At 36.1% G+C, this 27,114-nt stretch overlaps 3 protein-coding genes across 3 annotated transcripts; 2 read left to right on the forward strand and 1 right to left on the reverse strand.

Moving 5' to 3' along the window:
• Positions 1–475: 475 nt before the first annotated feature.
• LOC147298722 (equilibrative nucleotide transporter 3-like) lies at positions 476–3,475 on the forward strand. Its single transcript, XM_086242029.1, has 10 exons — positions 476–608; positions 1,065–1,122; positions 1,262–1,366; positions 1,522–1,677; positions 1,785–1,928; positions 2,043–2,148; positions 2,270–2,445; positions 2,551–2,711; positions 2,884–3,142; positions 3,229–3,475. Exons 2-10 carry the CDS (start codon positions 1,081–1,083, stop codon positions 3,337–3,339), a joined length of 1,260 nt encoding a protein of 419 aa, XP_086098155.1. The 5' UTR covers positions 476–608; positions 1,065–1,080; the 3' UTR covers positions 3,340–3,475.
• A 10,668-nt stretch (positions 3,476–14,143) lies between these two features.
• On the forward strand, positions 14,144–19,869 carry B160 (protein). Its single transcript, XM_086247292.1, has 12 exons — positions 14,144–15,088; positions 15,178–15,326; positions 15,684–15,789; positions 15,902–16,034; positions 16,146–16,209; positions 16,306–17,056; positions 17,247–17,576; positions 18,015–18,569; positions 18,653–18,725; positions 18,804–18,889; positions 19,364–19,483; positions 19,590–19,869. Exons 1-12 carry the CDS (start codon positions 14,447–14,449, stop codon positions 19,659–19,661), a joined length of 3,081 nt encoding a protein of 1,026 aa, XP_086103418.1. The 5' UTR covers positions 14,144–14,446; the 3' UTR covers positions 19,662–19,869.
• A 2,101-nt stretch (positions 19,870–21,970) lies between these two features.
• Positions 21,971–25,894, reverse strand: LOC147298724 (uncharacterized). Its single transcript, XM_086241196.1, has 5 exons — positions 25,669–25,894; positions 23,988–25,326; positions 23,409–23,681; positions 22,925–23,080; positions 21,971–22,449 (listed from the first exon to the last, which is right to left on the reverse strand). The coding sequence occupies exons 1-5, from the start codon at positions 25,674–25,676 to the stop codon at positions 22,330–22,332; spliced, it is 1,896 nt and encodes a 631-aa protein (XP_086097322.1). The 5' UTR covers positions 25,677–25,894; the 3' UTR covers positions 21,971–22,329.
• Positions 25,895–27,114: the final 1,220 nt, after the last annotated feature.

Genomic DNA, 27,114 nt, shown 5'->3' on the forward strand with positions numbered 1-27,114 from the left:
TTTCCAAACCCAAAAAAGGACATCAACCAACTATTGATCTAGTGGTATTTCTCTCCACAATATTGGAGAGTCCTATGTTTGATTCCTCATTACCCAACTAAAAACCCCAAAAAGGGCTGCGGGCTGCGCGCAAAGAGGACAGCATAACAAGTTCATTAACAACATATTTTTCCATAGACTAGGATTTCAAGGATTCACCTTAATTTGCAAACGCTGAAGCAAAAGGCCTAAAAGAGATGAAGACGAATAAAGCATGCAGTAAAGAAATTCTGACATTGTTAATTACTTTCAGGCTTCAGCTCCCTCCCCAGCAAGCATAGATTATAAACCAAAGTTTTTGTGACGGTGTCTTGCATTTAGTGACGGCTTTAAAGTCCATATCTTGGTAGATTCTTTTGCTACACTTGCCTTCCCCTTCTTTGTTCTCTTCCCTCAGCTTTTAGCCATTGGTCATTCATGCATCAGTCACAGTTCACAACCATCTTTCTTAAAACCCAGAAAACCCTTTTCTTTTTTTCTGCTTTTAAATTCCACAGCATGCTGCCATTTTTGCTTTCAGACTCACTCAGAGTACTTTGCATGCAGCCCACCCCCGTCCTCATAAAAACGTGTTACCTCATTTCTTTTCCTCTGTTGTGTGTATATTTGTTTGATAAAGTCCAAACCTTTTAGATCATTTTGTAACACGTTGTATAATATTTTATATGCCATGTGGATAAAAGCATGCAATGGCAATTATATATGGCTTCAACAACTCAGAACCTACTCTCCAGCTTTGCATGAGTCTGCATCTATTGGTTTCTCAATAATCTTTTATATTCTTGTTTCTGGAAGCAGTTAAGGATATACTGTTGAAAACCCAGTTGCATATTCAATATTATGAGAAAATAGAAAAATTGCCTTCTCTTTTCCTGGATTAAATTTCAATTCTGGGGACCCTTTTTCATTTAATGGTTTTTTTATTTGTCCTGCATCTGTAATTTGTTTCCAGTTGACCATTTTCAACAATAGTCATGATGAAGTAATACAGGAGTCAAATTCTAAGATTGTTCTTTTAATTACAGGGAGTAGCCACTAGCCATGACCCAAGACAATGAAAGCAAGGCTCCAATAAAGCTTGAGGTTTGCGCTTAAGGGACTGAACTTTGTTTAATTAGTTCATTTATGAGAGAGTGGAATTTCTCTTGTTTTTTTTTTTTTTTTCTTCCTTTTCCAATTAAAAAGTGAAATCTGATATCTTCTCAATTGCTGCAACAAGCAGGGGCACTATAAAGCTATGACAGTTTGTTGGGTTCTGGGACTAGGGACCCTTGTCGCCTGGAACAGCATGCTGACCATAGAAGATTACTATGGTCACTTGTTTCCTGTGAGAGGCTCATGTTCATTTCTCTTTGCAATTTTGATATAATTTTGTAAATTAATTAGGATTCAACTCAAATTATCATTGCCCTTTTGAAATTTCAGGGCAACAGAAAAAATTAGGAATTTGCAGAGTCTGATGAACTTTTCTTTTTATTGTAGAAATACCATCCTTCAAGGGTTCTTAGCCTTGTTTATCAACCATGTGCCCTTGTAACAATAGCAACACTAACATACAATGAAGCAAAGATTAGTACCAGAAAGCGGAACTTAATTGGATACAGTCTCTATTTCATCAGTACCCTTATGCTAATTGTTGTAAGTAATATATGCCTACACTTTATTTTGTGTTACTTTCTGGTTTATGTGGTTCATAATTTATTTTGCTTCTGATCAATTTAACTTCACTTTCATCTATGCAATAGGTGGATTTATCTACATCTGGAAGTGGAGGAACTGGACCTTATATTGGCATATGTGCAATTGTTGGTGCATTTGGGGCCTCGGATGCCATTGTTCAAGGTGGAATGTCCGGCGACCTATCTTTAATGCACCCTGAATTCGTCCAGGTTGGCCTTCTTCTCAGAGTTCCTTAGTGTGTTTGACAACTTCTGCTTATACATTTAACCTTTTCAATTCTTCATCTCAGTGCATGTTGTTTTAATACTGTTCTGCTTTTCCAGTCCTTCTATGCTGGCTTGGCTGCATCAGGTGCTCTAACCTCTGCCATGAGGCTGATGACAAAAGCTGCCTTTGAGAAATCCACTAATGGTCTTCGCAAGGGGGCGAGTATGTGAAGTTTCTTTCTGAAACCAAAATGGTGGATTCAATCAATTATAGAGTTATACTTTCTAATGAACTTTCAGTTCCTCAATGAATGACAATTTCTTTTCTAATTGGTCTTTTGCAGTGCTGTTCCTATCAATTTCCACATTCATTCAGTTCCTATGTATCCTTCTATATGCAAGTTACTTCCCTCGATTGCCTATTGTAAAGTACTACCGCTCAAAGGCAGCCTCAGAAGGCTCTAAAACTGTATCGGCTGATCTTGCTGCTGCTGGCGTCCAAACACAAGCAGACATAGAAGTATTAGTTGCAACTTTCTTAACTTTCTTTTATCTCATGATGTGTGTTCTCTAGGACGTACTCAAGATACATCTAATTATTAACAATCTCCTAAAATTTTCACAGGTTGAAAATGATGCTAAACTTCCACAGCGATTGAGCAATAAGCAATTATTCATTCAGAATATAGATGTTGAAATTGACTTGTTTCTGATATATGTGCTGACATTATCAATCTTCCCCGGTTTCATATTTGAAAATACTGGAAACCACCAGTTGGGCGAATGGTAAGTTCCAATCCTTCTTTTTTAAATGCTTGCTGAGTTCATTTATGTGTCTCCAAACAACTTCTACATGTTTTGTCATTATCATCCTAACGAGTAAGACTCATGTACTATTACTCCTTGTAAATTACAAAACAAGAACTTTGTTTGATATGATTGGCTGGTGAACTCTCAGGTACCCACTTGTTCTGGTGGCAATGTACAATGTGTTGGATTTGATATCAAGATACATACCTCTTGTGGAATGCCTGAAGATCAAATCGAGAAAGGGCCTCATAGTTGCTGTTCTATCACGCTTCCTGTTCGTTCCAGCATTCTACTTTGCAGCAAAATATGCAGACCAAGGATGGATGCTGCTGCTCACATCAATGTTGGGATTAACAAATGGTTATCTCACTGTCTGTGTCATGACAGTGGCACCCAAAGGTTACAAGGTCGGTCACCTTGGTTCATAACTGTCCTGATATAAGTTAGTTTTAATGGTTGCTCATGAAATTATTTTTGGTTCTGTGATTTGCAGGGGCCTGAGAAAAATGCTTTGGGTAATATTCTTGTGATGTGTCTTATGTTGGGCCTATTTTCAGGGGTTTCACTTGACTGGTTATGGCTCATTGGTAAGGACAAGTTTTAGAGTGTAACAATGAAGAAATAAAGTTGGTCTGGTTTGAATGCTAATGTCATTCTTGGATAAAGAAGAAATAGGAACTTTGAATTGTGACAATGACCATGTAAATTGTTTGCTTTTGTGTCTTATAGTCAGATATGCAACATTTAAATAGTCAGGACATCATGTTATGGACAAACAAAGTCAATCGCCTGAATGATATGTACTATATATGTAGAGACACTGTATAATATAGTTGGTCCAATTCAACCCCAAACCAAAACAACAAACAACAAAGTGAAAAGAAATATTATTTGACTAATAACTTAGTTTGTACAAAACATTTATAATCATGATATGCATAATAGGCTCAACAACATAATTATATACAATAAATAATGTCATGTTGAAAAATGAAAAAAAGCCATGGATGGATGCTAGATATCTAACCAGAGCTAACAGTTGACCAAGGTCAAGGCCCGTATTATATGCTTTCTCTATATCTCCTCGGCGCTTTTTCCATTTGATATTTTGATCCTATATTCCTGAAGGCTCCAATTAAAAAATAAGCATCCATATTTTTCGGATATCCCACCAATATATTTATAGGCAAATACAGTTAATTTCCGGTTTTTTACTATTGGGATAAAATCAGTGCTTTTAACTGTTACCAATTTAATGGTAACTGTTTTCTCCTCATGCAAGCATGCACTTCCTCAAAAACTCATTAAAAACAGAGAATAATGTGTTTGACAGTTCTTGAAGAAATCTGTCTGGCAATTTTGATTATCTTGGCATATTAAAATGCTGCCTTGTTGTTGTAAACTATGAATCTACATTGCCTTCCCTCCACTCCAACTTCTTTAGTACGCATAATTACGTGAACCAATAGTTTGTTATTTATGTTCCAAAGAATTAAGGCCTCTGGTTTTATTGCATAACAGAGGATAGTTTTATCTTCATTTTGAGTTAAATGCTGCAAAAACATGTTTAATTAGAACAGTGTTTAACAAATATATACAAAACAAAACATGTTGGCCTTGACTAAGATTTTGAAGTTCGAAAAATTAATACAAAACCCAGTTTCAGTTTGTCTGTTCCGGAGCTTGCACAAGGAGTCAATCCCAGTGGCATGGGAAAAGCCCAAAATTGGGTGGACCAAGTTGAATTTTGATGGATCTTCAAGAGGCAAAGTAGGCAAAGCCAGCATTGGAGGGCTATTCAGAAACCACAAGGCTGAGTTCTTACTTGGGTATGCCGAGTCCATAGGCAGAGCCAACAGCGTCATTGCAGAACTGGCTGCACTCAGAAGAGGCCTCGAGTTGGTGCTCGAAAATGGTTGGAGCGATTTGTGGCTTGAAGGAGATGCCAAGACATTGCTTCACATCATTTCGGAGAGGAAACAGGTTAGGTGTGTAGAAGCACAGAGGCATATTAGTCATATAAACTTGATCATTCCAGAGCTCAACAATTGCATTCTGACTCATATTTATAGGGAAGGCAATAGAGCTGCTGATAAATTTGCTCAAATGGGGCATATGTGTAAAAAGCCTAAGATTTGGCAGTACATTCCTCCTCATGAAGTTTCATCCATCATGCATGAAGATGCTGCGGGTAAGATTGTTTTTCGTAAAAAATGATAAAGATATGATGCTCAATTTATATATGCATCTTCTTCATTTATTGTGTAAGATGTTTATTTTCTTAGCCACGTACCTGATCTTGTTCTTCATTAGATTAGTTGATACTTGATAAAGGATCACCTAAGCTTGTATATATATATATAGTTTATGCAATTTTTGTGAATGAAATATTAATGCAGTGCATACTGCCTTGTCCCTTTTATATATGTTGTTGTTGCTTTTCATGTAATGCTAGGGAGCCACATTTTCGGTATCACAGCTATAATAGATGTGAGACATACTCACATAAGTGAATCTCACCTCTGTTAGGTCTTCTACTATGGTGAGAGCCAAAATTTGTGATTCAAACCCATTTTGGGCCTTAAATAGTGTCAAAATTTTGGGTTTCGGCTTTTACAACATCAATGGTGCTAAGGCCCAAATTTGAGTATTATACTTTTGTTCCCATTTAAAAGTGAACGTTCATTTATAATTTATAAACATTAATGCACATGAAATTATATCATTGTTAATATTTCAATGAGCTCTTCAAAATGAAAATGATATTAAATTTATTTAAGTACCCCTATTATATTTTCTCTAATTTACTTTGATTTGATTAATTTTCTATTCACTAATTTTTCTTTACACTTGTTCGGTGATATTGCAATGTTTGAAAGACTTGAAAAAAGTAATTTTCATAAATTAGACAACATGGGAAGTACAATAGCTAGGTCGTCTAGAACCATATGAAAATATATAACACAAAATTAACAACAACAACACCTAACAACAAAGAAAGTGATGATACATCTTATTTTGTTGGTGGAAACCATCCACGGCCTTCGTCGGTGGTTTTTATGTGGTGGAGGCCAATCAGAGTGTCTTGGACGAATGGGCACCATCAAACCATTTTCTCAATCTTTGATCAGTTTTTCGACTTCACAATCTGAGCAAGGTTTACTGGGAGGGCCTACTATGATGCACGAACATATGACTCAGTCATCAGGATCAGGCAAGTAGTTTTTCTAAGAATGGAGACCACTAGGGTGAAGGGACAAGATGTCATCGTCCAAACTACAACAGTAGTCACAAAGAGTGAATCTGGTTGGGTCGTCACACTAGTCTTGTTCTTGTTTGCTTGGAGCATGGGGCTCTTGGATGTCGGTCGCTTGGCATTATTTAGGGAGGATGGTGTCATTTCTAACAATTGAGGATGGGTGTGTCGAGCTACTAATAGATGCTTGATATTTATGGTGGCAAAGGTTTGGGCCTGCCTCTTGGCCATTACTTCAGCCTGTTTCTCCTCCCAATAACTCTTTTGCATGTCATTCATGTTGGAAAGGTCTTTGGCCATAATATGCATTTCTTCCCATTTTATCTGCATTTCGATCCTCACCCTTTCTCTTGCTTGCTTCACTAGTTCTCTTTCTTGCCTTGCCCGGTCTCTGTCAAGTCTCCTTTTATCCGCTAGCCTTTCTTTCATCAAATTGGTCAACTGCCTTAACCATTGCCACTTGGTGGGGTTCAAGTACCTTGGCCCGCTTTGCAATATATCTTCCTGGTGGCCTTGGCCATGCAGGACCTATTGGTTGAAATGTTGATAGGTCGTCATCTATGTCAAGTGCTATGCTTGAGCTGACATTGTCACTCTCATGTGTTTCGTCAACGTCGATGGGTGTCTCTGGTTCACTCAACCGCACCGGTGTATTTGTCGCCGCATACTTAGCGATTTCCCTTAAATCGTCCCAAACATGAGTTAAGAGAAACTTTTTTCTAGTTTTGCTTTATATATTATAAGTGCATTCACAAACTACAAAAATAATATGAAGTGAATAATTCATTAATAAAAAACTGCGCAAACATATGTCATTCAATTAAATATCAAAAACAAAAAAATAATAATAATAAAACTTTGGTATCATTGGCACTGCTAGGCCGTGTTCTATCGACCTCCATCAACGAACAGTAAAATTTTTTGCAAACCCACACTATGTCCCTTCACCGAGATTTCAAGCTGCCAATCTCACGTAAGGTTGAAGTCTCTAAGTTACGCTTAAAAATATCATAGATTTGCTCTTAAAATACTAGGTTTCTTTGATTGGCACCAAGTGCCGCATTTAGACACTTCTCCAGTCAAGCCTTCACTAGAGCCTCATCTTCCTTTCCTAACCACGAAGCACCTCTAACCATAGTAAAAACTAAAAATTTAATGAAAATTCGATGTAAAAGATAGAATGATGTGAAGAAAAACTATGAATGAATGAGGTATATATAGAGTGTTGGGTTTTCTAGCTGTTAGAAATTTAGGGGAATTTTTTAAATATTTTCTCAGATTTTTTAAAGATATTTTATGATATTTGAAATTTTTTTTAATGATTAAAATACAAAATTAGAAAGGAAAAATAATATGGGTTGTTGATTTGCAATGACCCATTAATCTGAGCTGTATATCTTCATCAACCAAAAAGTGACTTTTTCATTTGAAAGTGGATCATATGTTCCCAACTGTCGAATCGTGTGGGTCGTTTGTCCTACACACGCGCTAGTTCTCTCTCCGCGTTAGAGGCGAGGCCCGCATGGTGTGTCGACCACCATGTCTTCTTCTCTCTCCTCTTTGCATCATCACTTGGTGGGCCAATACTTGTTTTGGGTTTGGGTTTCATTGTTGCCCATATATGGACATTAGTTTGGGTATACACCCTATTTTGGGTCAATTTTGGCCCATAAATGTTGTATGACACCTAAGGGTGTAACTTGGGCCAAGTCAACCCAAACCCAGCCCGGTGTTTAAACCCATGTGGGAGGGTTTGAAAAGGTCAAAACTCGCCCGAACACGAACCCGACCTCAACCCGAATTTTTTGGGTTGGGCTTGGGTAGAGGTCATGCCCGCCCAAGCCCAAGCCCAAGCCGAACCCGAATTCCTAACCCAAATTCTCAACCCGATTTGTATTAGTATTATGCTATATATAATCTATATATTAGATTGCATTTTAGTTTACATTAGTAATATAATATTTAGTTTATATATTGTTATTGAAGATGAACTAGAGATTTGAAAGGAGGTCGAAATATGTATTTAATCTTATATATATTTTTGTATAGAGTAAAATCTAAACTATAGTGCTTGGTAGACATATGGTTGTGGTGTTGTTATTATTATTTTATCTTCATATATATAAAAGCCTTGAAGGTATTTTTTTTATTTGAACCTAGTCGATATTTGAAGTTTTGAACTATGATGATTAATTAATTGAAGTAATTGTGTTATACTTTTAATAAGATTTTTTGTTCACAAGTTGATAACCAACCCATTATTTGATTTTGCGGGTTGAGTCCAACCCAAAGAAATTGGGCAACTCAAACCCAACCTGAATTGAGGTTGGGTTGTGATGGGTTCACTTATTTGCAACCCGCCTAAACCCAAACCCGAGCCCAAACCTGAAAAATAAAGCATGGGTTGACCTTTCAACCCATCCAAGTTGCACCCCTAATGACACCCAATTGTTATCCAAATTTGGGTATGAGCTACACTTCGGACAACCATAATAGAAGACTTTAGAGAGGCGGTACACATTTGGTACCAAAAATATGGTACACTTAGCATTGTTGTTTCATGTCAAAGTTCAAATTTAAGAGCTGCAGGTGCCTCCAAATGCCATATTATATATAGTTATACATATTGTTTTTCAAAGGGTCTGATGGTAAAATCCAATCTACTTGTTATAAGAAAATTCCGGTTTGAACATTAGGTTGTTGCCTTGTTAATTCAAAGACTCTTTTAACTATATAACTGGCTTTGACCAAAAACTATATAACTGGCAGCTGGTACTAGGATTTGAAAATTATGCATCTGAGTTTCAAGATTGGACCCACCAATTAATTAATAAGTAGGTTATTTGAAATATAAGTATGTGAATAATGAAGTATAAAACGACTAATCTAATCATGAATTAACTAAAAAGAAAATAACAGAGAGGGAGAGGGACAGAGAGAGAGAGAGAGAGAGCTTTTGGGGTTTAGGTGGAAATGTAGTACAACCTTGCAGTACTATAAACCAGTACAGAGAGAAGAAGTCTTGCACTAGCAGAGATGAAGCAGCAATAGCTAGTTAGGGGTGAGAGTTTAGAAAGTGAAATGGTAGTACAAGATGGATCAAGATTCAATACAAGAACTGGGTGTGGTACTACATATATTTCTACAGACTGCAGCCAATGTATAAAAGGCATCAATATGTATTATTATTAAGCACTGGAGGTTCCAGATTGAAGAAACGTCATTGAGTGCAGCGTTGATGAATTAGCCCTTTTTTCGTTTCCCATTTCATGGGGGCATGGGAAATTTCGTCAGCGCTGCACCCAATTATGTTTCTCTCCTTTTTGGAAAGTGCATGCGAATACGCTATTCATTTCATTTCATCCAATGTAATGTAATTATAAAACAATATATGTCACAACTTCTCTACTGCTTCATATATTGGTCTTCGATCTTCCTTTCAGGCCTTCATCTTCCACCTTTGGATTCTGGAAGTAAATGGTAATTATGGTATGGATATTAAATCTGTTGTCTTTCATTTTTTATTAATCAAATGTCGTTCATGAATTTTGAACTCAGAACTTTTTTTCGACAAAAAAAAAAATTGAGTATCTACTGAATTATATTATTCTTCGGAGCATATTTTAAAGGAGAAGGGGTTTGGAGAAAAACTTTTCATTTCTCTCCCTAGCTCATTTCAGCCCTTAATTTAAAGAGTTTTTTTTTTTTTTTGGTGGCCAATCAATATGCTAAAGGTTTAGTATAGAAATGAAAAGTTCTTCTGAGGAGAGAATGATTTAATTGACAACTTAATTTAGTATTATTGTTCTTTCTTTTTTGGTAAGAAGATACTTCATACAGAAAGTCAACACAAGGGAGGGAAATTGTGCTGACGCAAACCCAAAGAAAGAAGAAAGCATATACACAACTAAGATAAGGTAGATAACGGACAAGCCAAAGTCACAGTAACCGGTCATCAAGCACTTGCAAAAACAGGAGAAAGGGGGCATGGAAGTCCATCTCATGACAAGACCCAAGACATTGAACAAAGGCTGCTGTACTATACTTTTGAAGTAATAATTAGTAATTGAAAATGTTTAGTGGTCTAATAATTATTTCAATCATACCAACAAGTTATTATTGCTCTATTGATTTCTTTCTCTCTATTTTGTTGCAAGAGATTCTAAATTTGAATTCTCTTTATTTTAGATCAAAAGAAAAAATTATAACTCTAATTTCACTAAATCATGCATTGCAAATACTATAAGAGTCACTAAATTTTTTTACCATATTTGTTCACCAAATGGGGTGTGAATAGAATTTTTCTTTTTGTTTGGGCCAAAAATTACATTTTTCAGTAAATTGGTCAAGGATGAATAGAAGTTGGGCCTTCGCAAAGTTGGCCCAACAAATGGAAGAAACCACCAGGATAGAATGGGCCAATAAAGAATATGGGCCGAGCCCAATCACAAGGATCATATCAAAGAAGACAAGTCTCATTGAAACAAAGAGCCGAAGTATCTCATAACACCAAGAGTCATAACTCTTTGAGATTCTTACTAGTTACAACTCTTTGAAGAACCATAATTCTTGGAATCCAAGACATTTGTTATGGTTTTATCACTATAATAAAGGCATTGCGTCACCAAGAGCAAAAAACCTTGACCCCTAAAAAAATCTCAATCACAAGCAACAAGAACCCTAATGTTTCGACTTCCATAGGTTGTTACTATGTTATATTAAAATCTTTTCAATTTTTAGCTGTTCTTAAGAAAAATTTATGGTTTTTCTCAAGAACTTAGGATTAAAACTCTTGTTTTCTTCAATTTTTGTTGGAACTAATATGAGTATGGTATTTTAATTCGCATATTAATAGTTTAGTTTTACTTTCTTGTTCTTTAAATTCCGCATAATTAAGTAGGCTTATTACTTTCTTAGATTAAAGTAGTTTTTAGATTATGCGTTTTACTGTTCATACTCGTATTATTACAATTAATTTCGAAGATTACTTGTATTTTGATTTTATTTTTACAGTTAATTTTTATTTGTTTGATTTTAATTTTGCACCCATCACTCTCACATTTACCTTCACTCACCGTATCACTGTTAAACCAACCCCGGCCACACTACCCTAAGTTCTTGCAGCCAAGGCATCAGAACCTTTGCGACTGAAAGGTGTTCCTTCCTCGGTCCATGGTCGCCTTACCATAATTCAATTTTGTGCAACATCATCACTTGTACGCTTGGCCTCTCAACCATGTACTGGCATGCCCAACGCAAATTTGAAGGAAGTAGTTTTCTTAATTCGCAGCTTACTCAACATGTGGCCTTAGGAATTTTGAGGCAAACACTTTCGTAAACAAAATTCAATTACTTACCAACTAACTATTGATCTAGTAATATTTATCTCTATAATATTGGCGAGTCCTAAATTTGAGTCCTCCTATCCTAAAATCAAAAACCAAAAAATTTGGTTACTAACAATTTGGTCAATATTGGACTCTAATTGGATCTGGAGACTGGAGTGTGTTGTATAATTCCCCTCCGCAGCCCATTACTAAAGTCCTTGTACTTTGTAGAAGATCTCATGGGTATTCTTGGCCCAGAGCTGTTCCTTGTTGGGCCGTTTTGTTGTTTGGGCCTTGAGCCCCCCATATTACCAAAATAATAATAATAATAATAATAATAATAACGTTTACAGCCGTATATGGTAAAGCTTTGATATATAGTAGTCGTGCATGGCATGAACATATATATATATATATATATGGTCACTCCTCATCTCATGCAACCCTTTTTGTATGTTATAGAAGTCGTGCACTTAATCTCAAGCCTAATTTTCTTTTAAAAACTCCATCATCCATGCATACTAACACAGAATATGCTTTTGAATTTTTGAACAAAACTGATAAATTTCATGATTCAGAATTCAAAATTCAAAATTCAGAACACAAGCTGCGTTTGCGTTTCAGAATTCTAAATCTTGCTTGCTTCGCTTAATTGCTTCCCCTCCACTCAACTGCATAACTAGCTAGGAGCTTACGTCAAGAAATAGTTTTTTACACGATCATCATGCATGCATATACAAGATTAAGTACTTTTTTGCATGATCACATATGCATGCATATATGTATAAATATAATTTCAGGTTGTCCTAAAAAAATTGAATATTTCAGTTGGTCTAAACCTAGCTAGAGAAATGATGTTAAATTTTTGGAGGTGCCAAAGTCTACCTAGCATAACAAAACCCAGTTCATTTTTGGTCAGAAATTATCATAAAAAACCAATTCCAGTGAAATGGGAAAAGCCCAAAATTGGGTGGACCAAGTTGAACTTTGATGGATCTTCAAAGGGTAAATCAGGCAAAGCCAGCATTGGAGGGGTGTTTAGGAACCACAAGGCTGAGTTCTTGCTTGGCTTTGCCGAACCCATTGGAGAAGCCAATAGCACCATAGCTGAACTCACAGCCCTTCGAAGAGGCCTCGAGTTGGTCTTAGAAAATGGTTGGAGCCATGTTTGGCTTGAAGGAGATGCCAAGACATTAATTGATGTTATTGTGAAAAGAAAACAGAATGTTAAATGTGCAGAAGTTCAGAGGCATGTGAATGATATAAACTTGAATATTATGCCAAAGCTTAAGAGTTGCATTGTGAGTCATGTTTATAGGGAAGGTAATAGAGCTGCTGATAAATTAGCTCAAATGGGGCATCAACTAGAGGAGCCTCAGATTTGGTGGCACATTCCACCTAATGAAGTTGTGCCCATTGTGCATGAAGATGCTGAGGGTAAGATTGTCCTCCGCAGAAGATAATTAATAGAGATATTCTTGGTATATATAAATATTGTTTCATTTATTGAGATTTGTTGTAAATATGAGTAATGAGTATGTAGATTTTTAATGAGTTTATTGTATCAAATATACGTTAAAGAAAACATGAAAAGTACAGAACATAGTTTGGTTGTTTAATTTGAACTCTAATAGTTAAATAATGAATTGGAGAATAAATTTGGCTATTCATGATAAGATCTAAAAAGTAATCATACATATACGCCATTTTAAATTTATTATATTGCACTGGAAAAAGTCAATGATATAGATCCTGACAAAGGGTAAGTATCATTAATCTTGAGAAATAATGTCATTTGGAAATAGCTATAAGAAAATTGAGTAATTAAGTTCACATGCTGCATAATATATATGTTGGACCAATATGATGGTCAATCAATCACTTATATAAAGAATTAGTATACATATATCATGCATGCATCATTGGGACCTGCAGAAAATAATGAATGTTGCTCCTCGATTGATATAAAATTGATTTGTCCCATCTGTTATCACAGTAACTCCAACAATGGTACACAAAAAAGCAGGAATATATACGCATATTTCATATTTAAGCCCTTAATTCACACTGTGCTATCTTTGGCATTTACCAAGCAAAAGAGGCAGCATTTCCTTGATGGAAAGTGCATGATACAGTTCTTAAATCTTACCAAACAAGAATAAACGTATATAACATGCCTAGTGATATATCCATTACTTTCCTTTGACATGGTCCATAATAGTAGTAGATAAGGTGTATATATGCATATATAAAAACAGAGAAAGCAGAACCTTGCTCCAATCCTAAAACCTAGTGCAAAAAACAAAGAAGTTGTCAGATAAGGAAAAGAAACAATTTTCATAAACACAGTTACTAATTTCATTGCTCACATTTTCTGTTTTAACAATAAATATCAACCCAAAAGAAAATGCAGCAAATTAAATTTTATTTGTTCTGCATAAAAAGATAAGATTTTAGTACATATATAAAAACACACTAATGACCATCCCATAATAAAAAAATTGCAGTCCTTATTCATTGCAGTACTTGTCATCCAAGATTAAGGATTATACTGAAGATTTCAATTCCCACATCAATATCATCAAATCCAAAACAATACCTGAGAATAAAGCAAAATGCACAATTTCCATCAACCAAAACTTGATGAAAAATACCCAAAATTGATTCAAGCAAATTTGCACAATGTGATTGGAAAAAAGCAACTGTGAAGCCCAATATGGTCACTGTCACTTATAGCAAGTCTGAGGTTTTGTTTGTTTGGTTTGGACTGTCAAAACACAAAAATCATTTGCAAGATGAAATTTGCACATAATATCAGTTCAGTTCGGAGTCCAGACTTGAGAGTAGTCCTGTCTGTGATTGGTGGCACTATCATCAATCCTGAATCAGACCAAATTGATGATTTCGAGACCAAATTGGACTCTCTTTTTCCCTTTAATTACGGAATCTGCCCTTTTGCCTCACTCCATTTTAAGATTAGAGCTCTAACTGTTTCTCCCAATAAATACTCTCCTGAAAAACCCCCAAAACTCTTCTCTGCACTGCTCTCCTCGCAATTAAAAGCCTTTTGGCCCTTTTTTCCCGAGAAAATCAGACATTTTCCGGGAAAATCAAATCAAGGTTCCGGAATGGACGAAGAGGGAGCGTTGCCGGACCATCTACGGTGCAGCCGGACCGACGGCCGGCAATGGCGGTGCAAACGGCGAGTCATGGACGACATGAAGCTCTGCGAGATTCACTATCTCCAAGGTCGCCACCGTCAATTCAGAGAGAAAGTCCCGGACTCACTCAAACTCCAGAGGAAGCCCAAAAACGCACCCCGCAGAGACCAAAACGACGGCGTCGGCGGCGGCGTCAAAATTAGGGCACAGAAAGTCGAGAATTTGGTGAAACTGCTGAAGAGGAAGCGCTCCGACGACATTTTGAAGAATAAGAAGAAGAAAAAGATGAAGAAGAAGCTGAAGAAGTGCGACCTGAATTTGGAGCTGATACGAATGGTGCTCAAGAGAGAAGTCGAGAAGAGGAACACGACGAAGACGAAGAAGGTCGTGGAGGAGGAGAGCGAGGACGATGATGATCTCACCAGAGACTTGCCGAATGGGCTAATGGCAATCTCTTCGTCTTCGTCGCAGTCGCCGCGGCATCGTTCCGGCAATGCAGGTTCCAATTCTTCTTCTGATGTTAAGGTTGGGGTTGTTTCGGGGCCGGTGGGTCGGCGGCGGTGCTTTCGGTCCAAGAACATCGAGCCAATGCCTGTTGGCGCATTGCAGGCGAGCTGTGACTTCAAGCATTTTTTGATAATGTGGGTTTTGTGTGATTTTGAGTTTTTGATTGAGTTTCTTTGATTCTCTTCTTTTAGGTATTTCCAAATGTCGGGAAATTGAGGAGGGGGAAGAGGAAAAGGTGCCATTTTTGTCAAAGAAGTGGAAGTGGTGCTGCTTCGTCCTGTTTAACTCAGTGTTCGAGTTGTCGGAAACACTTCTTTTGCTTGGGTTGCATCAAACAAAGGTTTGTCTAGTGTTTTGTTGATTATGGTCGTCAAATTTATGCTTCAAACTGGCGCTTTAAATCTTTGCCTATGGGAACTTGCTAAATTGCTGTGTCACCAGTTAATCATCAAAATGCCAGCTCATGATACAAACATCAAAATTCAATCTTTTCTAAGAAAGTACAACATTAGTGGGAAATACTGAACTGCACATACATTTCATCCTTATCTTGCATCTTTTCAAAGATGGCAATGCATTGTATAGAATTAACACTGAGTAAAGATAATATCTTTATGCTCTTTAGCTCTATGCTTTAATCTTTCTCCTTGTTATATGAAATGAGGTTTCATAACTCTTGGCGCTTAAAACAATTTAGGTATTTTGATACACAAGAAGAAGTAAAAATGGCATGTCCAGTTTGTCGAGGGACGTGCACCTGTAAGGAATGCTGTGAAAACCAATCGAAAGACGCTGAAAGTAAGGTCTGACATTAAAGTGAGATGATTTGTGAACTAGAGCATGCTTATTATGATTTTGGATGATGCTGAATTGCTCATGCTTGAATTTGCATGCACACTTTTTTATTTTTTTCAGGATTATTTGGGGGTTAAAAATAAAGTTGAAATAATATTACAGTTTCATTACCTCATATGTATGCTCCTTCCTGTGCTGAAACAAATAAACCAAGATCAGAAATTTGAGCTAGAAGCAGAGGCAAAAATAAGAGGTAGCATGTGATTCTTCTCAGAATGTTGCTCTTTGCATCAATTTTAAGGTTGATAACAAACAAGAACTTTTTTTTTTGTCTCTCTTTTTCCTTTCATCTTTGTAATGACAGGGAAAGAGCTATCTGAAATTCATATCAAGCAGGCTGAATTTTGCTGCAATGAGCAACACTGCTGGTATGTTCTCTGCTGCTGTAAATTTTAATGGTTCAAATGAAATTTACCTAATCTTCTAGCACTGATTCTCTGGTGCATCATTGACTTTTGGAACAGCAATAAATGCAAAGCTTCCATTGTGGATCTCCATAGAAGCTGCCCAAGTTGTTCCTATAACCTTTGTTTAAGTTGTTGTCGAGATCTTTTTCAGGGGAGCTTTCATGGAGGTATAAACACATCTCTCTCAAAGTGCTCTAACAGGAAGAAAACTTATGTATCTGGTAACGGGAAACTTTTAAAGAAGCCAATAACCACCCGTAAGCAAAATGTTCGCAGTACATACCTTTCTTCTTCTGCATCAGTACCCAAGTGGAAGGCTTGTAATGTTGTTGATGGTATATCTTGCCCGCCCAAGGAGTTTGGCGGATGTGGTGACACCCTCCTTGATTTGAGATGTGTTTTCCCATTAAGTTGGATCAAAGAGCTAGAAGTAAGTGCGGAAGAAATAGTTTGCAGTTATGATTTTCCAGAAACTTCAGACATGTCTTTGTGCTGCTCACTATGTTTGGGCATCGACCAGAAAGTTGATGGAATTCAACAGTTGCAAGAAGCTTCTGTGAGAGAAAATTCAAATGATAACGCTTTATACTCCCCCACGCTTTTGGACATACATGGTGATAACGTTGAACACTTTCAGAAGCATTGGAGTAAAGGTCATCCTGTTATAGTCCGGAATGTGCTTCAGTCTACATCAGATTTGAGTTGGGATCCGGTGTTCATGTTCTGCACTTATCTTGAGAGGAGCATTGCTACATATGAAAATAACAATAATTCAAATGAAGCTATCCACTGCTTGGATTGGTGTGAGGTCAGTGATAGAATGTTTCTCTTTCAATTCACAAATTGTCTACATCTAAATTCCATTCTCAGTTCTTATCCTTAAAAAGAAAACTGATTGCGCTCTTTGTGCATCTTTATCTCTAAACTCTTCAATTACACATAGGTATCCTACTATCTACCCTTGTTTTTAAGAACACAAAAAAAATATCATATGGCAGGTGGAAATAGGAATCAGGCAGTATTTTATGGGTTCATTGAAGGGGCGAACGCAAACAAATATGTGGAATGAGACACTGAAATTGAAGGGCTGGCTTTCTTCGCAGTTATTTCAAGAACAGTTTCCGGCTCATTATGCTGAAATATTCCAAGCTCTACCACTTCAGGAATACATGAATCCCACATCTGGTCTTCTAAATCTTGCAGCAAGGATGCCACAGGAAATCCCAAAGCCTGATCTAGGTCCATGTGTTTATATTTCATATGGCTGCACTGAGAAACTTGTACAGGCTGATTCAGTGATAAAGCTATGTTATGACTCGTATGATGTGGTAGGCCTTGTAATATTCCCATGTGCATTGCTGTCAACTTTTTTCTTATTTCCATCATTTTGGAAATGCCTTTTTCTTTTGATGTATGCAATGACGCAATTAGGCACAATATTGTATCAATTGTGAAAGTAACAAACTGTTTTTCATGCGTATTATTTATAAAATCCGTAGATGTGGCACTTCATCAGTCCAACTTCACCATGTATTACTCCAACTTTTTCATAATTTCTATTAAATTGGAATTTTCAAACTTATTTAGTTAACATTTGAGTTGAAGTCTATAAAAGAAAACCATAAGCTTCATCTCTTGCATCTCTAATATTTGCATGGATGATCATCTGTTTTTTTTCTGTTATAGAATAGTATTGCATAGGTAACATTTCTTTTTTAAATACCTTTGTTCCATGCCATTTATTCTGTTGGTCTTTGTATCCGCAGGTTAACATCTTGGCACATACATCAGATGTCCCTATCTCTGAAGAACAAGTTTCTAAAGTACGAAAGTTACTGAAAAAGCACCAAGCTCAAAGTCAGATGGTATCTGCTAGGACTACTTCTGAACAAAGTATAGCAAAGCAAGCGAATGAAAAATCAGAATTGCATAGTGAACACATGGAAGAAGCCTCACATAATCTGATAGGAGAAGAGATGCATTTACGCAAAAGAGTTGCTAGAGAATCTTGCATTTCTGCTGCCACACGTGCAGCATGCTCTAGGAATCTCAAGGAAAGTAATATGTCCCATGATGGGGGATCTGATTCTGATTCTGAAGCCACATTAAGTAGCTCCGGGACTATCCATGGCGATGAAACATCCGAAGACAAAAAGTGCCAGCTTCTCCTTGATAGCTCCAATAGCTATAAAAAGAAAACCTTGTCCAAGTCTTGCGGTGCCCAATGGGATGTCTTCCGCAGACAAGATGTTCCCAAACTTATAGAATATCTCAGAAGGCATTCTAATGAATTTACTTGTAGATATGACTTCCATAAGCATGTAAGTCCAAGACCAAAAGTAACTACATTTTAGCAGATCAGATTAAACTCTAAATTGCTTTTTAACTTGCACATCTACTGCAGGTAGATCATCCAATTCTTGATCAGAGTTTCTTTCTTGACTCAACTCACAAAATAAGGCTTAAGGAGGAATTTAGTAAGTATAATTTTTATGGTTTTCATCACTTGTTGAGTTATGAATAACTGAAATTAACTCATCTCTCACTACTACCAGAAATTGAACCTTGGACTTTTGAACAACACATTGGAGAAGCTGTCATCATCCCTGCTGGATGCCCATACCAAATTAGGAATCCTAAGGTACCATGTGTAACACTATTATGATCTAGTATTTAGAAAAACTTTTGAATCTTTTTGTTTTTAACTCTTTTGATTGAGTACGAAGAATATATATACACGACTATCGCTTACTAGCATACAAGTTGATTGTATTCACCAATTACCACACATCATTTGGCATATTAGTTAAATTTTTCGAATTTCATGTGCTTCTTTCCATCTTATTAAATTTGTTTGAAAATATTTGCTAAAGAAAAGAAATTTTGAGAGAGGAGGTTTGCATTACTAAGTGCCTCACGTTTCAGTAGATGTGCAATTGATAAAACAAAACAAACAAACAAACACTGTGCATATTTTAATCTAACTTTGGTCTTAGTCTAAGGACTGAACATATTCTAATCAGTTGTATTACTCTTACTTCTCTTGTTGAATGACGGAATGCCATCCATGATACAATGTCATAATACTGTACATTCTGTTTATTTTGACATGCAGTCTTGTGTACATGTGGTGCTGGACTTTGTGTCACCCGAAAATGTTACTGAGTGCATCCAGTTGACGGATGAAGTCCGTCTGCTTCCAGAAGAGCATAAAGCAAAAGTTGACAAGCTAGAGGTGAACTTTCAATGATCCTAGTACCTGTCTTTCTTTTTTCTCCATAATATGCATACAGAATTGATCAATGATAGAAAAGTGTCTTCACCTTTGTCATGAAAAGCAGGTGAAGAGAATGGCCCTTTACAGCATTAGTTCAGCAATCAAAGAAATACGCGAGCTTACATGTGCAATGTAAGTGCCCAAGAGCGGAACATAGAAGAGACTCAGAGGAGCCATGGCCCCTGCAAACTTTTGAAAAAAAAAAATCAATATACATTGTAGAGAATACCATTTTGTTGGAGATTGGATGCAGTTACTAATTCATGATCTAGCTTGTACATAGTGTACTACAAACTTCATTCTCGATTCAACGAGAATTTTTATGAAAGCCTTTTATTTGCTTCTCTTTCATGGAATTTTTATTGTTCCATAATGTATCCTAGCTTTTGGCCATATGTGTCACTTTTGTAAAAGCTTTTTGTCTTCTCTTTCACTCTTCTCATAAATATTATAGTGATTCTTTAAATTGGGATTCTCTAACCGTTCAAATGCTTCAAAGATTTCAAGTGGAAAAAAAAAAATTTAAGTACTCTACTAAAGACATCAAAAAAACATTTCAAGTAAAAAAAACAAAAACAAAAAAAGTCTTTTAGGGCATCTTGATTTTTACAACACTTCCACTAAATAGCCTTAATAACGGGATTTTTTTTTTTTTTCTAAATTTCTTAGTTTAAAGCCCTCTCATTCTAAATATTAATAATAATAAAATTAGTCCATGAACAGTTATATCAATTCAAAAAATTAAGTATACAATTAGATCAAATTGGAAAATTAATATTAATGAACGGTCGGGACCAAACTTTCATCTCTTTATATTTTAAGCATTACAATGATTAAGATAATATTTTTTTTTGGTCGGAAATGATAACATAATTTCGTTGATCAGTTTTACAATTGATTGTAACCATATTCATCTCCTTCAGTACAGTCATGTCACGTATATAGTGCAACATCCAATGATTTATTTTATCTTAAGCTTTATTTTATCTTAAGTTTACAATTTTTGAAACAAACATAACTACAAAACCTTAACATTAGATAGTCGTATCATAAATGTGGTAATGTTGTCCTATTCAATACCGTTTTCGATAGGAAAGCATTCTCTCTCTACCGAGACAACTATCAGCATTTGGAAGAGTGCAAATAACATTGCCATTATTCTACGCTCACCTATATTTTATACAAATCTGTCAAATAATAAATAAAAAAGAAGTGTAGATTGGAGGTTCAAATCTCATAACTTTATCCAGATAAAAAATGAATTCAATTGCTCCAAGATAAGGAATTATTCAATTCCTTATTTTATGTGGGCTCCACACTTTTTTTGTGTAAATAAACAAGGAAATCGGAATGTGAATGACTCCCAAATATAAGTAAACACATGAATGAAAATTCCGATTAAGGATAAATAAACATACCCTTAACATTTGGGAATCATTATCATTCTCATTCATGTGTTTACTAACATATGAGGGAATGAAAATGAATGTGGAACCCACATGAAATTAGGAATGAGATCCATGATTTTGGAGGAATTTGATTCCTTATGAGGCCGGAATCAGAATGAAAATTTTATGTCAAAAATATCCTCACATATTCTTTGATTATCCAAATACCCTATATAGATAAAATCCAAAAACCATCAGATGACACCATATTCAATTTAGATGAGGTTAATATTTATTTTTTGTATAATGAGGGCCTTTTTTTTTTTTTTAATATAATGAAGGCCTTTATTATTAGCATTTTAAAAGTGGTTATATCAAATTTCTATTTTTTTTACACCACATCAATATTTCCAAAATATTATAACTTATAATTAAAAGTATAAAAATGAATTTCTTTCAAAATATTGTGGTAGGATTTATTTTTGGCAAAATTAATTTTTTTTTCATATAAAAAATTGTGATTATTAATAGTTGACATAAATATTATTAATTTTTTATGAGGGGATTTTCATAATCAAACTAGTTTTGATTCTGATTCCTGCCAATTAGTAAACATGTTTATGAGAATCAGTTTTATGTTAATGAAAATTGCTGATTTCGATTATTGCTGATTCTAATTCATGCTGATTCTAATTCTTGCTCATTCCAATTCATATTCATTCCGATTTCCATTTAGTAAACATGCCCTAGGAGTGCAACTATATACACACCACTGACTAGGAGTGTACATAGCAGCCATCTTATTCTTGCCTAATGACTATACCTCTGAAACACACCAAGTACCAACTACAAATTGTTATACGTCCCAAGATATTAACAAAGCAGCTGTTCCCTGATGGTCAGGGCCTCTCCTTAGTGGCTCATTTACAAATGGTAAAAGTGGCATCAAGAATTATTCACTTTAATGGTCAAGCGGTAAAATAATAATTAGCACTCACCATTAGAAAAATAGGATTACTAAAGGAAATGGAATAACATGAACCACACAGTCACAGAGTTGTTGGAATACACCTAGAAATTTATTTTCTTTTCCTTCAAATGTAATAAAATGCAAGCTGTAGCTGCTGTACAGAAAGGTTATATAAAAATGAAAGAATAGAATTTCACTTTATTTCTTTCCTCTACTTCTACTGTCTGCGTGTGAATTATGGGGCTTTAAAAAACAGCAATGCTTGATGAAAATCAAGGTAAATACAGAAGGATTAAACCTTCAAAACAACATATTGCAATTTCAAAAATAAAATAAAATAAAGACCTAAGACAATCATGTCCATTTCTTAGGACGGGTATATTTTGGGTTTTAGAACTGTCAAAATTGTTTAGTAGTAGTTGACAATCATGTCCATTGACAAGACCTTACGGAGCCATTAGACCCTCAATTGTGTAGGAAAGGTCCTTTGCCCAGTCAGCTTTGAGAAGCAGCGTTTGCAACGTCTGCATCACATTGTACGCAGGATCAAGTTTCCGCTGCCATCCCTGAAAACCACAATCAGTGAGATTGTATTAGATCAGCTATTCATCAATCATGATCACACAAATAATAATATAAATTGGCGCAAAATCTCTCAGCATGTCCATGTCATTTCAACCAGTTAGCCAAATCTCTGTTATTACTCTACTTGGGCTACTCATAGGAAACCTAGTATAATACAAAAAAGTATCCCATTTATTTTAGTTTTATATGAACAAAATTAACTTTATAGAGAAGAAATAGAAAGGAGTGAAGGATATCATGAAGAGACAAAAAGGCAGGGGAAAAAAAAGTGTGGGAGTAAAAGAACAAAATTACTAAACAATTTTCCTGTATGTTTACGTTTTTGGAATCTATCAGGACATACATTCTGTAAGATCTGCAATATAGGCATGGGCATGTGAGAATCTAACTTTATTTTTCATTTCATAAGAGAATTGTCAATCTTCAGCTGCTGTGGATAAAGGAAAAAAAAATTACCTCAAGAACCAAAGTAGTTACCATGACAGTACAGACATTGCCATCAACATTGACTCTATGACGCCTAACTTTCTCCAGTAACTGCTGCATGCACTCAGCAGGATGGACCAAATCACCTTCTGGAGTTCCCCAGAAGCTGAATGACTCCTCCACTTCCTGTTAGAACAAGATGATTAGAAACTTTGGCCAAAAATGGATTAAAATTGTATACAGAAAAGTACATTAAGGAAAACTTGTAAAAGAAGTTTCCCAAGTTCATTATATCGTTGAGGAACTGCATTTGTCTAACAACCATTACACACACACACACACACAAACATGAAAAATCTAAATACGTCTGCAAAAAATAAAAAATAAAAAATCAAATGAACATAAGCAAAGATGAAATTACCAATAAACCTCTGAGCACCATTTGAAAAATCAAATCATGCAACCTTATCCAAATCATTCCTAGTAAGAAAGTTAAGTTGCCCAACAATTTTACCTCAATGAAAGCCTTTGGATCTGGGCAATTCTGTTTCTTAGATAGTCTGAGTGTGCACTCAGCAGCAGTGCGCCCATCACGACGAGCAACAGCCTTGAAAAATTCCAGTAAATTTACTCGGTCATTTTTGGAGAGTTCAGCAGTCATGCCTACATCAAGGAAAATAACATGAGGCTTCTTGGATTTGAAGAGTCGCTTCCGAGAAGACTTGGTCTGAGGCACCCGGACAAGGATATTTCCAGGATGCATGTCTGCATGTATAAAGTTGTCCACCTGAAAGAAGAAATTCTGATAAGTTGGACCATGCTATATCATAGTTAATGCTTCAAAGTAACAAATATCAGAAGTTCTGACTAATAATTAACAAGATGATCACCAAGAAATCAAGTATAATCAAGTATATACTAAATGCACTTCAGGTATATCATTAGCTGGCAGAAACCACTAACTTTACAGAAACAGCAAGATACTTATGATATTGCTACATAAAATAAATATTACATGAGAACAATGCAATCACCACCAACTTCCAAAATCACAAAACCATTGCAAGCAACATCAAAAGTATATATATGTTACCAGGAGCATCTTCAGAAGTGCATGTGTCCCAATGTGAGCAAGTGCGGCTTTAGTCCGATCATTCCCTTGAAGCTCATCAATATAGTGTGAAACACATTCCCCTTGCTCATAAGTTTCCACCAAAACAGCTGGATGCACAAGAGGATAACAAGGCTTTGGGAAAGAGACATCCCTCCAGCTACGAAAATTATAAATAAAGCGGCTCAAATGAGCAGCTTCCCTTGCAAGGTCAACTTGAGACATCATAAAAACAGAAAACTGCTGTACACTTTCATCCAATCTCCACCACTTTAAAGCAGGAATGAACTTTGACATTTTTGCTACCAGATTGATTATTACAAAATCTCTCCTAATTGATTCACCAACACCAGGATGTCTAACCTTTACAGCAACTACTATAGGCTTCGCCTTTTGACCAGGGTATCGAAATCTCAAAGTAGCTCGATGCACTTGAGCAATACTTCCAGATGCTACTGGGGTCTCTTCAAAATTCTCAAAAATCTCATGGATTTTGCGGCCAAAAGCTCTTTCAATAGTTTTCCTCGTGAAGGCAAAGCTATGTTCAGGAGCTTTGGTGTGAAGCTCTGAGAGCTTGGTGCATAAATCTCTAGGGAAGAGATCAGGCCGTGTAGCTGCCCATTGGCCCCATTTGATAAACGCTGGACCTGCTCTTTCCAATGTACGAAGAACGACATGCAGCCAAAATCTCCTAAATTCAGGTCCACAGCAATCGGCAAAAGGAATCATCATTAAGCTGGGTGAGAACAAGATCCCTAGATAGAATGCTCTCAGTAATAAGATTACACCTTCGTAAACCGAAAATATTAATGAGGTCACAAGAGCATGTCCATCTTGTGCACGCGTGTACAAACTATTCTGTGATGAGTAGTGGTCCGTTTCTGCCAAAGAGCTCTGTGCCAATGCTAGCTTCCCACTTGTGAAGGCAAAAATACTGGGAAATAACATGTTAGAGCGAGTTACGGCCAAGCTGACTGCTTGAGCAATATTCTGTATGCGGGAAAATCTATGACCTTTTAAAGAAAAGTTTTTGGAGAGCCTTCTCCAAAGAAGTTGGGCATGATGTGACACTGCACTTCTTGGTGGGATGACAGCAAAATTCCTGGACTGATTACGCTGCAAAAAATTCTTGGTGGTATTGTACAATGAGAATGGGGCATGTTCTCTAGTAGAAAAGCTATATTCCCGGTAAAATCTGTATTGCGGAAGACGTAGGCCAACTCTAGCAATTGTCCCATACTTGCCCGGTTCAAGATAGCTTTGTCTCTTGCTTGTAACAACGGAATTAGCAACTCTCCTAAAGTTTCTGAACGTCAAAAATCTGCGTTGCAAATGTCAACCCAATTAAATTAGCATAATAGCCAATTACCCATTCTTGGAGACAATTGAAAAAGTCATTAAAGCTTGCTTGTTTTTTCAGCCAAATGGGCAGCACCCCCTTCCCATTGTCAACATGAATTCATATATTAAAAGGATCCACTAAGCAACAATTACCCAAATTCCATTGTTGCACCACAAATCAATCCCTGAATAATGAATATATACTCAAAAGCAATTCCATTTTACTCACAAAAATGAATAACAAAACCCTACCCCTACCTCAAAAAAAATAATAATAATAGAGAAAACCCAAAAAGAATAACAAAACAAAGCGACCACCGACCTTGACATGGCGATTGAATCTGGAGGGAACTGGTTGGGGCTACGGTGTGCAGGAGGTGTAGAGTTGTAGTAGTAGCCAGCATTTTCTTCTCATGGACTCGGCCTTGGTTGTTGAAGCTGAAGGAGCTGTTTAAGTTTCGTTTATGGTCGATTAGTTTTAGGGTTTGGGTTTCAGACAATGTAAGCGGCTAATCAAAGCTTGGAAGGAGAAGGTGCAGGGGGCCTTTGCCAGTTTGCTTTGTCGATTGGGTCTTGCTTGGGCCCAGTCTCGTGGGCCTCACGTAATGTTTTTGCCGACTTTACCCCCTTTATTAATTCCTTCTCCCCCAAATATTGGGAAAGAGCCTCCTTTTAAATGGACATGCATGTATTATGAATGTACTTAAATTATAGGCTTAATTGGAGGCTTTGGAGATATATTCCTTCAACTTTTCCTCAATTCTCACTTTAGTTATCCAACTCGTTTTTTAAATTAAGAGGTTCCTAAATTTTTCAAGTTTTTCCACTTTAGGCTGTTTCGTCTATTCCATGCCTCTCACGTGACCACATTTTAAGAACAAAAACGTTCATCCACATTAAAATATTAATTTAAACTATTAGCCTAAGTCGACATTGGCTCTTATTCCATGCCTTCCCACTTTTTGCATTGTCACGATATCAGTACCCTCCAAATTTCTTTCAATGCGAGATTAGTTTCGCTCAAGGAATGAAATTTCGAAATTTTCGCCGAAATTTTCGTTTTTGGGGAGCCCCGAAATTTTATAACATACCCATTAATTTTATATACATGTGTAGGGTATATAGAGAGTATGGCCTTATAGGATATATAGAGGGTATAGCCTTACATGATATAAGGTATATGGAAGGTTATAGCCTTATATGATATATGGTATATAGAGGGTATATAGTTTAGGTTTTAAGGTATGAGGTGTTATTTATATAATTATTAATCAGTAACCCATTTTTCTAATAGTATTTGCATCTAGCGCACATTATATTTACCTTATATCACATGAAACCTATTATATAATTTGGTTTCTTCAATATTTTTTATCTATGTAGTAAATAATATGTTAAATAAACATATGGTCAAGTTTCATTCAAAATTTCCGTATTTTGATAGTAATTTCCATCGTTTTTGTCTAATTTTATCGAAATCGAAATTTTAATTTAAATTTCCGCGAAAATTTCCTCGAAATCGAAATTACACTCCTTGGTTTCGCTAAACCCAAATAATTCTTCAACCTATTTTATGTTAAATAGAGATTTAAGATTGGGTGTAGATTTTTGGCACAAGTGGAGGGTGAGAATGGAGGGACTCTAGATGAAATAACCAGGGTTAGAGGATGGCAAGGTTAATAGTGTTCATGGACGTATTTGCCTTTTAAAAAGTGATAACGTGAGAGGCACGTGACCAATTTTAATAGAAATCTAAATAGAATAGACG

Source organism: Dryas octopetala, chromosome 1 (assembly GCF_963921425.1).
Source record: "Dryas octopetala chromosome 1, drDryOcto1.1, whole genome shotgun sequence".
Lineage (NCBI taxonomy): Eukaryota > Viridiplantae > Streptophyta > Magnoliopsida > Rosales > Rosaceae > Dryas > Dryas octopetala.

Excerpts from the sequence above, each read along its gene's own strand:
- LOC147298722 (XM_086242029.1), top strand. The coding sequence starts at position 1,081 with ATGACCCAAGACAATGAAAGCAAGGCTCCAATAAAGCTTGAG. Across the intron at positions 1,678-1,784 it reads GTACCCTTATGCTAATTGTT|GTGGATTTATCTACATCTGG; the intron begins GTAAGTAATATA and ends TCTATGCAATAG. Across the intron at positions 2,446-2,550 it reads AAACACAAGCAGACATAGAA|GTTGAAAATGATGCTAAACT; the intron begins GTATTAGTTGCA and ends AAATTTTCACAG.
- B160 (XM_086247292.1), top strand. The coding sequence starts at position 14,447 with ATGGACGAAGAGGGAGCGTTGCCGGACCATCTACGGTGCAGCCGGACC. Across the intron at positions 15,327-15,683 it reads TTGGGTTGCATCAAACAAAG|GTATTTTGATACACAAGAAG; the intron begins GTTTGTCTAGTG and ends AAAACAATTTAG. Across the intron at positions 17,057-17,246 it reads ACTGCTTGGATTGGTGTGAG|GTGGAAATAGGAATCAGGCA; the intron begins GTCAGTGATAGA and ends ATCATATGGCAG.
- LOC147298724 (XM_086241196.1), bottom strand. Across the intron at positions 23,081-23,408 it reads ATCCAAAGGCTTTCATTGAG|GAAGTGGAGGAGTCATTCAG; the intron begins GTAAAATTGTTG and ends TTGTTCTAACAG. Across the intron at positions 22,450-22,924 it reads TAACTACTTTGGTTCTTGAG|GGATGGCAGCGGAAACTTGA; the intron begins GTAATTTTTTTT and ends TGTGGTTTTCAG.